General features: G+C 39.8%; 2 protein-coding genes across 3 annotated transcripts; one reads left to right on the top strand and one right to left on the bottom strand.

Moving 5' to 3' along the window:
- Nucleotides 1-49: 49 nt before the first annotated feature.
- On the bottom strand, nucleotides 50-8,270 carry Alh (Alhambra). Of its 2 annotated transcripts, none has more exons than XM_065492885.1 (12): nucleotides 7,910-8,270; nucleotides 7,494-7,573; nucleotides 7,268-7,432; nucleotides 6,879-7,076; nucleotides 5,722-6,422; nucleotides 3,882-4,202; nucleotides 3,147-3,535; nucleotides 2,592-2,735; nucleotides 2,334-2,532; nucleotides 2,050-2,220; nucleotides 1,877-1,988; nucleotides 50-820 (listed from the first exon to the last, which is right to left on the bottom strand). In XM_065492885.1, the coding sequence occupies exons 1-12, from the start codon at nucleotides 8,016-8,018 to the stop codon at nucleotides 737-739; spliced, it is 2,673 nt and encodes an 890-aa protein (XP_065348957.1). In that variant the 5' UTR covers nucleotides 8,019-8,270; the 3' UTR covers nucleotides 50-736. The 2 variants fall into 2 exon arrangements, with proteins under 2 accessions (XP_065348957.1, XP_065348958.1); XM_065492886.1 differs by having other exon boundaries at nucleotides 5,722-6,401.
- A 1,033-nt stretch (nucleotides 8,271-9,303) lies between these two features.
- Nucleotides 9,304-13,075, top strand: LOC135945293 (haloacid dehalogenase-like hydrolase domain-containing 5). The gene is made up of 7 exons (XM_065492887.1): nucleotides 9,304-9,517; nucleotides 9,567-9,770; nucleotides 10,929-11,132; nucleotides 11,193-11,404; nucleotides 12,094-12,282; nucleotides 12,342-12,528; nucleotides 12,588-13,075. The coding sequence occupies exons 1-7, from the start codon at nucleotides 9,428-9,430 to the stop codon at nucleotides 12,741-12,743; spliced, it is 1,242 nt and encodes a 413-aa protein (XP_065348959.1). The 5' UTR covers nucleotides 9,304-9,427; the 3' UTR covers nucleotides 12,744-13,075.
- The last annotated feature ends 797 nt before the right edge of the window (nucleotides 13,076-13,872 follow it).

The following is a 13,872-nucleotide window of genomic DNA, read 5'->3' as shown; positions in this document are numbered from 1 at the left end:
CAAAAACACTTACAGGGATTTTTGTTTGGTCGAAAACAGACTCATTAAATTCAAAGTGAAATGGAAAATGAATTATTTTATTTTGGATCACATCCAAAGAACAATCTATAAGAAAATCTCTGGTACAAAAAATAATAACCGGAAAGAGCGTCATCATACATTGACATACGTGGTTTTGATTACACAAAGAGGAGAAAAACAAAAAATCTGTAACAAGATCAACTATTTAAAGAGTTGTCCGAGAGTATAAACATCGGCACGCACATCCAGTTGAACATTTTTACACCTTAAACACCTACTGCTTTCAATGCTTGGATTGCACAAAGTCTTATCAAAGGAATCAACCATCCTAGTACACAATTATTATCATAAAACAACCACCTCTGCTTGACTGCTTCTGGTGCGAACCATTGAATAGCTGCAACGGGGCTGTTACCTGTTCCAATCAGATTGTAGTAACTAACAAAAAAGCTATCCCACGCAGACACAGTCCTTAGGACTGGCTAGGGATCACAGATAGTTCAAACCCATCCATCGACATAGGAAAAATCACATCAATTAGTAAGACTTGAAAAGGCAGAGCAGTCGAAAATTGCAGAGATGGTCCTGGCAGTGAACGAAAATCAGAGCAATTCAGAGTCTTAACCTACAGGTTGAAGGTGTGCCGCAGCCAGAGGCTGAGGTTAGGGTGCACTTGGCTCGGGGGCGGCACTGGAAGCGGCAAGGGGGGCCGGCCTCAGCTCTGCTTCTGGTGGTGGTGCATGTGCAGCATCAGGTTCGAGTGCTCCATTGGCATGCCCTCCCGCCGAATCACCATCGGCTGCAAAAACAGTTACAAACACGTGAAGAAAACATATTTACTTGCCTTTTAACTCATTGTCCTAGATAAAATTATGAAGCATTAATTTATTTCAACTTCAAATAATAAAAATAAGTGTAAATTTTAATACCTTTGTTCTAAAAATAACACATACTGACCTAAGATTAGGGTTTCATTGTCTTTTCACCACTGATTTTTAGTTTTTTACTAATTTCTTACGTGAATTTTTTCTTAGCAAAAATACAAATTTTGGGAAAAAATCCAAATACACTTATGAGTTAATATTAATAAAATGCTATTCCTGTCTTCAACTTAAACAATGTTTTGATTCCCAAATCTTATGTCAAGGTGCATAAAAACATGTATCCATATTTTGTGCAAATAATGTCAGAGATACTAATAAAGATATCAAAACCAATGCACCACATTTAAAAATCATTATGGTTTTTTTCCAGCCTTCTAAAGGATATTAGATTAGTATCGGACAATTGTGTAGTTGTAGCCCCCGATGCCAATTTATGCCAGGGTAAAAGAATTTCTCAACCTATATTGTCAGACACTAATCTCTACTGTCCTTGATCTTGACTTCACCAAGGGCGTTCAGATTGACAATTGGAAATATTTTTACACGTTTTAATGCGTAAGCATATAATCAATCCAAAAAATATAAACGCATTAAAATTTAAATGATGATCAAAAGTAATTTTAAAATAATTCAATAGAATTCAAATACAAGGAGCAGCAGTTAGAAAAATAATTCAAATACATTTTCAGGAGACGTTCATAGATCCATTACATAAAATTTCACTGTCAGGAATTACGATTTTTTTCTTAGATATTTTGGAATTTTTATCGTTCTAGACGTTGTAAGGGTTGGGCAGGAAAGCTCCGTTTTTAATAGTTAAAAATCTATCTATAACGAAAATTTCGATTTTAGACACGATTCTTACAATCAGAAAATCAAAGTGTCATTGCATTGTACTCAGTATAGTTAAATAATTGCAAAATTTTGTTTAAAGTACTTAGTGTTTGGTCAATCAACACAAAATAATTTACCTGATGAGATGTCACTACTGGTACATGAGATGAAGACTGAGCAACGGGGGGAGACACAGCTTGATAGGGAGTATACATCTGCATCTGTGGCATTCCACCTTGACTTCTTCCACTGCGGACATGAATCAAAATTACTCAACCCTGTCAAATCGAGTAAATCTCTAATAACCAACCTTCGCGATTCCTCTCTGCGGAACTGCTCAGCGATTTGGAGTGGATTCATCCTTAGGGTGCCGATATTATTGGAGTGAGGCGAGGTCTGCGATTGTTGCTGCTGAGGTGGCGGGCCTTGAGATGAGTTCGGGACGCCACTAGCAGGACTCTGCCTTTCATAGTAGCCACTCCTACTCAAAAGGCAAAATTAATTTAGTTTTTTGACATTCATTCATGGAAGCTGATTTTCAAAATTTCAAGACAGCTTTAAGAAAATTAATAATTACAAAAGGTGATTTCCTACCTTGACATTTGAGGCGGTGGGGGATGAGCAGATTGGCCACTGAAGCTGCGCTCACTAGAGGTGGCCACTGGACTTCTGTTAGAAAACGAAGACAGAATATTGGCTTCGGTTGGGATACCGTTTTCCACCGGATAGTTGTTCATAGAGGGCGGAATGGCGCTGCGCTGTTGCGGAGGCGTTGAGCGCATAGCTGCTGTAACTGAAATGCCGTCGCATGAATAAACAAACGCTGTCATTCGGGCATGAGAGGTGTCTCACCTGGTTGATTAGGAGGCAGTGGAATGGCTAGCCTGGCATTGACAGCCAGAAGGTGGTCCCTCCTTTGCTGTAGATTCAACACGTGATCCTCCAGCTTGATGTTTTCAGCGCGCAGTTGGTGCAAGCACGTCAACAGTGATGCAACTGAAATAGAAAAATTAACATCCTGCTTAGAAAATTGATGGTTAAAATAAACAGCCTTTTGAAATTTTTAATCAACAACAGGTGGTTAGATTTTCTAGAAAATATAAAAATGACAAGATAAAATTTTGGTCAGCATGAAAAATAGGTAATTTATTCAGCTTCCAGATTGTGTGCGTTTTATGCTCTAAAATTAAAAACCCATTCAATCGATTCGTCTTCTCAAAACCTGAAATTTATGTCATTATGGAAAAAAATTGAGTTTTTTATTGTGTTACAGCACATCCGGAATTTTTAAGCTCCATTAATTGTTATAATCATCTAAGTGAAAACTTCCTAACCCCTCTTTTTTCTCTAAAATGACAGGCTTCATGACAAGCACACTTGTTAGTACATTAAATAAAAAATACTTACTGTCAAAGTGCTGGGCTTGCTCCATGAGGAATTGGCTACCTTGCTCCCACTGCCTCTCCAGCAGCTGGTCCAGGCTCTGGGGCAAATTGTTGGCGGCTCCAGGTGCTCCTGCCAGGGCTGACGAGAACGCGTTTCCGCTGCTCAGGGAGCCATTGGGAGAGCCAAGCCCAAGCATGTTGTTTATGCTGTTTCGCGTCGAGGCGACCACTTTGGACGGCAGTTGCGGCCCGACCAAGCTACTGCTGCTGCTGCTTGATGTAGGAGTGAAGACGCTGTGCGCTTCCATCTCTGCGTTCAGAGTGTCCGTCATTTTCTGCGCCATCGACGAATTAGGGTTCAGGATGTTGCCCAGCATGTGCGGTGCAGCGTTTCCCACGCCGTTTTGGTACCTGAAACAGAAATTGAAAATTGAAAATTATCTTGCAAACGCATAAAAAATCAATAAAATTTTCGAGGAAAGAATATTTTAAAATGAAACATACATTGGTGAATCCATTTGAATCTAACACCAAAATAAAGTTTATTATCTTTCGAGCAATGCTGGCACCAATAACAGTCTCTAAGCTCAATTGCCCAAATATCTGAGCATGAAATGTCGCCATCTCCTTACGCAATAATTGAAGAAATTTAAAAACAATAGAACAAACCAGGAGCTGATAAAACAATTATTGCAACATAATATTTCAAGGCCTTCCTTGTTGTTAAACAGATATTTCCGGATATTTCTGGACTTACAGCTTGTAATCCTTAGTCTCCTTTGGCGACTTGGCAGACGACTTTTGCAGCAGTTGCGGCGCTTTGCGGGTAGGGTCAGGTACCGAAGGGTCTTCCGTAAGGCGCGGGGGCACGAGCACTGGCGCTGCATTGGCAGCAATGTTTGAGAACTGCAGCAAACTATTCATGGCTGGCACCGACGATGACGCGTCTGCAGATGTGGATGGGTTCTCGGGCGGGGGTGAAACTAGGCTCGAGTTCTTTGCTCGTCGCCCTGTCGCCACTGGACTCTTCCGCCTCGCTTTTTTAGCTACCTTCTCACTTTTCTCGGTTGATTGCGATCTGCCAACAAATCCCCACATACCATTTATCCTTTTCTGTCTCTAAAACCTTAAAATATCTTGTCTAATTTGGAACTAATAATTTAAAAATTTGTGAGAAATAATTACAAAATAAAAATGCAGTGAAAATTTAGTAACTAGGGCTGGGTAGGACCAGAAATACGATTGTACAAGATGAAAATCTTATCTTTGAGAATTTTAGTCTCTCTTCCGGGTTTCAACGTTGCTCATAAATTTTTTGATTAAGTTTGATATGAGAAAAATACATGAAACAAAAAATAGGGTTGGCGAAATACAACAATTTTCTAAGTAATACAGTGTATATCAGGATTGAAATTGGAAAATTGTTGAACTTTAAATTCTTAACACTCGCATTAAAATGAAAATTACCTCCGAGGCCTGGATTATGGAGAGGATCACGAAGAGGAATGAAAATAATAAATAAATTAGTACAAATTGAAAATGAAAGAGACATAATAACTTGGGATGTGAAATTTGGAGGGCAAATTAACTAACTAAGATTTAACAACAACAAAACGCACAAATCATCAAAGCGACTTTATGCTCAGCGAAAGGAGCTGAACCATTTCTTTAAAACCTAAATTTCACATCTTGAGATTTATTGTATAATTCCACTCCTTACCTCAAACTCATTGCTCTGAAAAATACAAAGCGTTTCAACCATCAAATTATATGCAAAAAGGTTGAAAAGATGGCAAATTTTCTGTCTTTAAGTGCAACAATCAGGAATGAATAATCAATTATATCCAAATACTTTTTCTCACAGTGCTTTTCGGACGCCATAGAACATCCTCAATTACGTATCTTCGGTGGGATTTAATTTAGTTTAAATTGAAGATAGTAGAAACTCCACATTTTCCTTGGTTGTGAGTCGCTCAGAGGCAAAAAACTGAATCGTTTCCATTGAATTGAAATAAAATGGAAATTTGGAATGATGAATGAATTTTCAAATGTTAAAACTGCTAAAATGTTGGTTTATGATCATATCCATTATGGCACTAAGGATAGACATAGTTTCTAGGACCTAGATCCAGGAATTTTCGACTTTGGATACTTGTTGGTTTCAAACTGTTGCCAACGCTACTCTTATGGAACATTTCTAAAACTTATATGCAGTCGTTTAATTTCAACAATTGGTTAGTCGCGAAGTCGTTTCCTGGTCCCTAAATTCTTTACATTGCACTAGTGGGACAGAAAATTGACCATCTGTAGATCTTACTTAAAAATGCTGCGGTAATGAGACTGATTAAGGAGATAAAATCAAATTTAGATGAACTATTTGGTGTAAAGCTAATGGTGAATTGTGGCAGAACAGAATTAGTGACAAATAAGAGGAGGTCTCAGCAAAGTAATTTTAGGCGGTGGCTGTCAGCTGAATACACAACCAGAAATAAATCAGCTAGCGCGGCTGGCTGATACCTCAAGTAATAAATTGAAAACTTACTTTCTTTAACATCCATCCAATATTTCCAGAAAAAAAATCAAAAGTATGAACTGACCTTCCTCGGGGCTTCAACACAGCTGCTTCTGCAGGTAGTCCAAACAGTTTGGCCGTCTCCGCCATCACTGCCGCCGCCGCGTCTTTTGCAGCTGTGTCAGAAGGTGTTTGTTGGGGGTGCGAGGAGGTAGTGGAAAAGATGAGTCCACCGCCACCACCTCCAGAGTGCGGTGGGGAGGCCTGAGGGGGTAAGGAGGAGGCGGCCGGCGGCGTGGCAACAACGACCGACGGCTGCTGGAGCACGATGGGTGGCACTTTGGGCGACTTGGCCGGGGGCGGCGGCGTTTCAGGCGGCTGCTCCTCCAGCTTGATCTTCTTCTCGGCCTCGGCTTCCTCCTCTTTTGGCACGATGGGCGGCGTGGGCGAGTTGCGGCTCTTGCGCTTCTTGCCTCCGGAGGCGGACAGCGGCGCCGGACTCACCTCCACGAAGTTGGACGCGGTGAATTTAGGGGCGGCAGTGGAAGTGGTGGGCACAGCGGCAGCAAAGCTCACTGGAGGGGGTTCAGGCGCGGCGGGCTTTTCAGGCTCTGCTTTCGGCACTGCAGTCACGCTTTTGCTGCCCTTCCGTTTGGTACCCTTGGGAGGCGTGTCTTTCTCAGAGGCTGCGTCAGATGAGGTGCTGCCGCTCTCAAAAGACACAGGTTTGTAAGCAGGGATGGTTTTCACGTTTCCACCCTTCTTCTGCAAAGGAAGTACGCAAAACTGGTGAAAATAGCACATAAAAAATTATTAGTTCATCATTAGACATTGGATTTTGACCAAAAATTGGTGACTCTCATCTCAAATTATCTGGAAAAAAGATGAATAAAAATCTGCAGAATTGGATAGCTGATCAACAGTAGCCAAGTGTGCAGTCATAATATATTATATTCCAAAAGAAAGCCACTTATGAGCAAAACGCCAAGCCGCACACAAAGGTTTAGCCACAGGTTTAAAAGGTTTTATACTTCTGTCTTTAAACGCTGTTAGACAATGCAATCGGTTATGAGTTAATGATGATTTAAACTACAACTCAAACGAACAAATTTTGCATTAATTGTGCAGATTTGACCATTCTTCAATGATTGGTAGCCCAGAAAAAAATATAAAAAATATTTTATATTTCACAGCCCTTTACGTTAGTTAAGGATAAATATTTAATATTTATTATAAAGTTACCAGTTTTCCATAATGGTGCTGGCAGTAGCCGCAGTATTTGACATTGTCTTGATAGTTTCCAGCTTCTTCACACAAAAGCCCCATTGCCTGGGCGCAGGTCACGTGGAACTGCTGCTTGCAGCCAGCTTTGTTGCACTGCATGCACGCACCAATTGAGGCTCTGCTGCCCTTGTTCAGTTCCTCACAAATGTAGCATGTCTGAAAGAGAATTATTTGGTTTATAAACCTAAATATTTCATACTTAAATTATTATCTGGGTTAATTTGTCGAAATGACGACACTTAACTTAGTTCAAAAATAATTTTCTATAAATATTTCATGCTTCTTATGATGCATTTAAACCCCTAAATTTATGTATGTATTACAATTTGGCTCTGTTTGCAACTTACTTTGCTATATCTCTCTGAAGGAATGTGGTGGAGCACTATAGGCTCCATAGTTGTGACATTTCCGAAGCGCACTTCTGGTATGTAAAGCGCGCAAATGACGTGCGCCCAGCCGTTGTTGTCCGTTCTCTTCAGGGCACCCTCTTTGCTGGGGCACAATTCACAGCGCTGTCAAGCACAGGAAGAGCATTTTAATGGCAACTAGCCAGAAATTTCAAACAAAATTTACCACTCGGGCAGCTCTCTCTTGAGATTCGCATTTTCTGCAGTACCATGGTCCGGTCGGGACAGTCACGATGCCATAGCATGCTGAAATGAATGTTAATTTTTTGTTAAAAAAACAATTTTTGTCAGAAAATAACCGGTATTTCGTTCAACGGAACCGGTATTTGAGGGAAAACCGAAATTAACGTCTCCAAAGGTTTCAATAATTTTGGAACTAATGACAGAATGCGGGGTGATTTTAACTCGGACAGGTGACAGTGGGCTCGACAGACGCGACTTCTGCACTCAAATCAGCGCAGAATAACCCAAAAACGGGCAAACGGTCACCGCAGCAACCGGTTATTAAATTCATCTGGCGCAAAAAGCAGGTGCTGCGGGGGGCCACTCGTGCCTCGGAGGCACTCTGCAGGGGTGACTCACCCTGGTGGACGGCGACGTTGCAGCCCTGGCCGTCGCAATATACGAGTGGGTTCTCCGCCCAGCCGCGCTCGTCGGAACATACGCAGCAACCGCCGACCATCTCCTTCATCTTTCTCTGGCAGCTCGTTGGTTGAATATCTCCCTGCACGAACTAAACCATTGCGGCGCCCGAGGCGCTGCTGACGGCTGCGGCAATCGTCGCCCGAATGCTTCCTGCGGCAAGGTGTCCACCTTTGAGTGGTCTGGTGCCGAATTCGGCCCAAATCGGCGGCCGAAGCTCGCGCTGCCTCCGCCGAATCAACCACAACAACACAACAAAGATGGTCACGCACGCGCCTTAATCGGCGACATGTGCGCCATCCGTGTTCTCCGCTACAAACGGCACTACGACCGTTTCTAAATTGAACCGCGCGAAATTATGTCCAAAACCAGTACTCACTGGTGCTGACCAGTACCTGTACTTACCGCACTTACCAAATAATTCATTATTTTCATTCTTGAATCCAAAACCAGCAAACCGACCAGTCGTGTTTAAATAATTACTGTTTCTGATAGCTGCTCTAGTTCCAAAAAAATGTAATGCAAGAAATTATTATGTAAAACACCTCAAATTGGGACATTTTTTATTTTTAATTGATACATATCAAGGAATAAAATCTAATTTCCCCAATTTTTAACTGTGAACTTTTTTAAAAATTGGTTTTAAAAAAAATTACCCTTTTTTTACGACCTTTGAAATTCCAAACCATGCAAAACATTCACTGACTGCAATTCATTGACTGATGTAATCTTGTTACTTAAAGTGGAACATTTTAGATATACATACTCAAATACTGGCTATAACCGGTTGTAACCCGCATCAATTTAAGTTTATTTTTGGGAAACCTACTATATAACTGGACGCACTTAAATAGTCACTGGATTTGCCATTTTTTACATAGTAGGGAAAAAAGCTGTTAATTATTTCAATATTAAATTAAATCGATGTATAATTTATCGCATTATTACATACATATGTACTTAATGTTTCTCAGTTCCATTCATTCATCATAAAAGATCAAAGAAATTTTGCGGCATCATACAATACTTATTTGCATCAAGTGACTGACGTTTATCTCTTGCGCAATTTTACTGCGCACATTTGCAGCCAAAGGGGCTCGTCCATGTGACGTCACACCACGAGACACTTTAAATTTGCATAGTTGAATCTTTAGCGAGATCATCTGACATCTAATTTCAATTCAAAACTTATTACTTTAGAAAAAGGTTACTAGCTGTGTCACAATTTTTATAAATCAAACGCATTGAGAAGAAAATACAAATTAGCAAACATATAATTCGGTAAAGTTCACTTCGCCATCTCCATCTCCTTTTGCAGATCCGCATCCAGCACACGTCACGAGGTCGCACCCGATTGGCTGCTTGTTGCCGTGTCTGTCGCTAATAAATCGAAAGAGTTTTCTCGCTGCTCACCTCCGCAAGTAGTGAACTGTCAGCTGCTGGCTGCTGGACGGCCAAATGTCTGCGGCCACTTTCCTTCACGTGCTGCGGCCACTCGAGGCGACCAGCGGCCTGAGCCGCCTCCTCAGCCGCCCCCTCAGTCAACAAGTAAGCGTCGCAGTGCGAATTGCGAATGATTAACCAGTTTTTGTGTCAGGCGAACCCGAGATTCGGCCTGCTGTTTGACATTGATGGTGTCATCGTGAGGGGAAAGAAGGTTTTGCCGCCTGCCGCCGATGGCTTCAAGCACCTTGTGGATGGCAGTGGCAAATTCAGGGTGCCAACCGTGTTCGTGACCAACGCGGGCAACGCGCTTAGACACCACAAAGCGCAGCAGCTGTCAGAATGGCTGCAAATTGAGGTAGATATGCAATATGCACCCATTAATAGTCTCGACCTTGACCTGTACAATGCACCATATTTGCAGACTGGCCTCCTACCCTCATTTTGTAAAAAGAAAATTTGAATTTCACAGCGCTTTACTCAAAGGTTAACCGTAACTGTCAAGTGATTTTTTTTTAAATTATGAAAATAGGACAGTAACATAAATTATGTTTAAAACATATTCAAAACAAGGATGAAGGTGCTTCATATAGAAGGCCAGATTTTTTAACGCCAGGACCAAATACGTTTAATAAACATGAATAATTAAATTTTCTCCACTTAACTGCTCAAAAATATTTACCTGCAAACCAACTAAAGATTTACTTGGAGGACACTCATGTTCATTGTCAAGTGAGATTAATTACATGCTTTCAATTGAGACCGGTTTCACAGCTTGGCAGCTGTTCGTAATTTCAGTGAGATCATTGTGTAATCATTTGCTCTTGATTGGCTGCTTATGACGTCAATGAGAGAAGACATTGAATATGATTTAGTACTGACCCAGTAATGGATGTTCTTGTGTAACGAAATTACAACCAATGTTACGAGTAAAATCTATAATTATTAGTTTGCATTATCTAAATATATAACGTGTGGATTTCTCGAAAATTATGTAGTCAGTGTGTATCCATTAATAACCATTCTGACCTTCGAGCAAGAACCAAGCAAGAGTCCAGTTTTTCATAACATGACACACAACACTGCGTGTATGCTAATTGAGCACTCGCTAAACTTCTCTCGAATAATTAGCACCTTAACAAATCCGCTTTGCAATGCTTAACTCTTGATCTGAGGAAATCGTTTATGCTTTAAGCCACTGACAAGGAGCTGTAGCCTGTTTTGAACACATTTGGCTTCCGTGAGAGAAGAAAAATAATATTATTATTATTGTATTTATTAGACACCAACGGTGTACAACAAGAAAAGTAATATACATTTAATTTATTGTATGCAAAAACAATTGCGGTATAGTCTATTCCTCTAGTTTGGCGATTGAGTTAACTTGAATTACCCCTGTAAGAAAAGTGAGCCCTTTTATTATCTAAAATTCAGAACAGCTATAGATTGAAACAAAAGCAAAATTAATTTTGACCTTAACAAAGTAACTAGGAAAAATTAAAATTTTTGTTTTCAGGTGCACGAGGACCAAGTGGTGATGGCGCATTCACCGCTGCGCATGTTCCACCAGTTTCACAACAAACACATGCTGGTGTCCGGCCAGGGTCCAGTGAAGGAAATTGCTAAGTACCTGGGTTTCAAGAAGGTGACCACCATTGAAGAGTTGAGAGGGATCTTCCCTGCGCTGGACGCAGTGGACCATCAACGCAGAATTTCAGTGGTATATATTTTTATGAAAGAAGAGTGTCGTGAAACTATTTAAGGATTTTTCGCTCTCCAGCCATGTTCTTTTGAGCAATATTTCCCGAGAATTGAGGGTCTAGTTTTATTTGGCGAGCCTGTCAGGTGGGAAACATCGCTGCAGCTTCTAGTGGATGTTCTAATGACGGATGGACTGCCCACGGAAGCACCTACCAGACCAATTTATCCCCACATTCCAGTGCTAGCGTGTAACATGGATTTACAGTGGATGGCTGAAGCACCATTGCCCAGGTATAGTGACTTCTGTTTAGCTACTAAAAATTGTTCCTTTTCTATTTGAAGCTCCGACCAACCATAACTCCTACCATCCAGTTTTTCTGCTTGCAGCTTATAAATTAAATACATTTTTCAACTTAAAATAGCTCTTACATTTATTCTAAAGAGCCATGGCAAACTCATGACTGGAACATGGAAATTTAGTTTTCTTGTACTGAATCCTAAAATATAAGTTTTCAGGCAAGAAAAGTTCGTTTTAAGGAATTCTAATGAGTTGATTTAAAATTTCTAGCTAAATATTGTTTTTTGAAATATTCCTTAATTTTACAAATGAATGGTATCGTTTGTTTCCATTAAATCCACTTCAAAATATGTAAATGAAACAGTCCGCATTCTAATTAATTATTTTTGCTCTAACTGAACTTTTTCAATGGATTTCACTGACATAAATTTCCTCTGACTCATCTTACAGGGATAGATTACTGCTTAAAATGCAATGCTAGTTTAATTTTAAAGAATTCAAAGTTTGTTGATGCTTCATTGTTGGCCTTATGGAAATTTCATCTTTAAGAGATGTCAAAATGATTTTAGTTAAATCTAGATAGTCATTATCAAGTTAATTCATACTTTGATCTAATAAGCTTTTTGATTATTTTTTTTAAACCAAACCGCTAGAGCTATCTCTTAAACATATTTTTTTCCAGATTTGGGCACGGAGCCTTTTTACTCTGCTTAGAGAACCTTTACAAGAAGATCACCGGCCTCGATCTGATTTACACGGCGCTCATTGGCAAGCCCAGCGAAGTGACGTACCATCATGCCCACCACATGGTGATGAAGCAGGCCAAGTTCCTCGGCCTGGAAAAAAACCTGAAGGCTCTATACGCGATAGGGTGAGAGTGCTAAGCAAAATCTTGAGAAGGTCATGTTGCTAAAAACTCTGTTATCTCAGGGACAATATAAACACAGATATATTCGGCGCCAACTTATATCAGCAATACTTGCGCAACCAGTCCATCATTGGGTCACAGAGGGCTGTTCAGGTGGCAAGGAGCATCGAGAACCTGGTCGGGGGAATCGACGAAACCTGTGAAATGGTTGAATTGGGAGCAAGCACGTGCTCAAGCATCCTAGTAGAGGTAATAGAAACTCTGACATAGCCTCGTCTTTAAACTTTTAACTGCTGTTTTGCCCCCAGACTGGAGTTTATAGTCAAGACTCGTCAATCAGCACCTTGGATCACTCGCCAAGAGATTTCCTGCCAGTAGAGGAGAAGCTCCGAGAGCCAAACTACACGGTAGCTAACGTCGCTGAAGCAATCAACCTGATTTTCCAACAAGAGGGCTTTAAATAAAGAGATTTCAATGCAATTCGCAACCATGCTCACCACTGCTGTCAACTTTTTAAATTTTAAGCTAAAGAGCAACTTTACTTGATACTGTGCATTGCTAGTTTGATCTATTACCTCACAAATATGATCTTTTAATTAATAATCAAAGTCCGCAGGTTTTGCGAATTAGTTGCTGTGCTTCCTCTTTATATTTTCTTCGTCATATTTTGGTTTTAATTTTTCAGACTACTGGTCTTGCTGACTTGAATTAATTTTACCTTGAAATTTGGTAATTCAAAATTATCCTTCTACGTTTACAAAAATAAAGGTATATATAATATTATATTATTGTTGAATCTTTTTGTTTTTTATTATGTCTTGTTCCTTCATTTAATATTTTTTTACAATTTCCTTTTGTGAATTTAACGATGATACATAATGCATCAAGTTGATGCTGCCATCTACAGGTATCGCGCATGTATCAGCGTAGTTTTTGTGGTTATGTTACGCATTAAAAGAAAGGACATGACTTTTTTGTATTTTGTTGTTAATAAAAAATAAAAATTATAATGATTTCAGTATTTTATCAAAACCACATGAATTGTTATGTTTTATTATACTTGCTATGATAACACCAGCATAAAAATATCTCAAATCTTGATTATCTGATATTATTAACTATTTCAAAACTCATAGCGTCTTACTTAAGTAAAAATACTCGACAATGAAAATCACAGGACCAATGTGGTACCCCTCAATATAAACCTGACTGAAAACTAAGTGTTAATGAAGCAGATAGCACCAACAGTGAAAATATTTGTAGGCCCCGTCATTAGCTGTTTTTTTTGCACTGCAAAATTCTTTCAATATATGATTCAATGATGGTTTAAAAATTGAAAAAGATTGGCTGCACTACACTTTTTCTGCTATCCACAGTTGATGGCTAATTAAACCATCTCGTCTTGTCTTCTTTATCTTTGTACCATACCTCCTATATCGTTGTTCAAAACATATGGAGTAATTTTATCAATATAGCTTTGCTACAAATCACCAATATGTACAGTTTATTTCCTTTTCCCGCATATTGTGTGCCACCAAAATCTAAAGAAAAGAGTCACGAAAATAATTCGATATTATAATACTTCTAAAGTAA

This window comes from Cloeon dipterum, chromosome X (assembly GCF_949628265.1).
Source record: "Cloeon dipterum chromosome X, ieCloDipt1.1, whole genome shotgun sequence".
NCBI lineage: Eukaryota > Metazoa > Arthropoda > Insecta > Ephemeroptera > Baetidae > Cloeon > Cloeon dipterum.
Note: the sequence above shows the minus strand (reverse complement) of the source record. Positions and strands in the feature narration are given on the sequence as shown.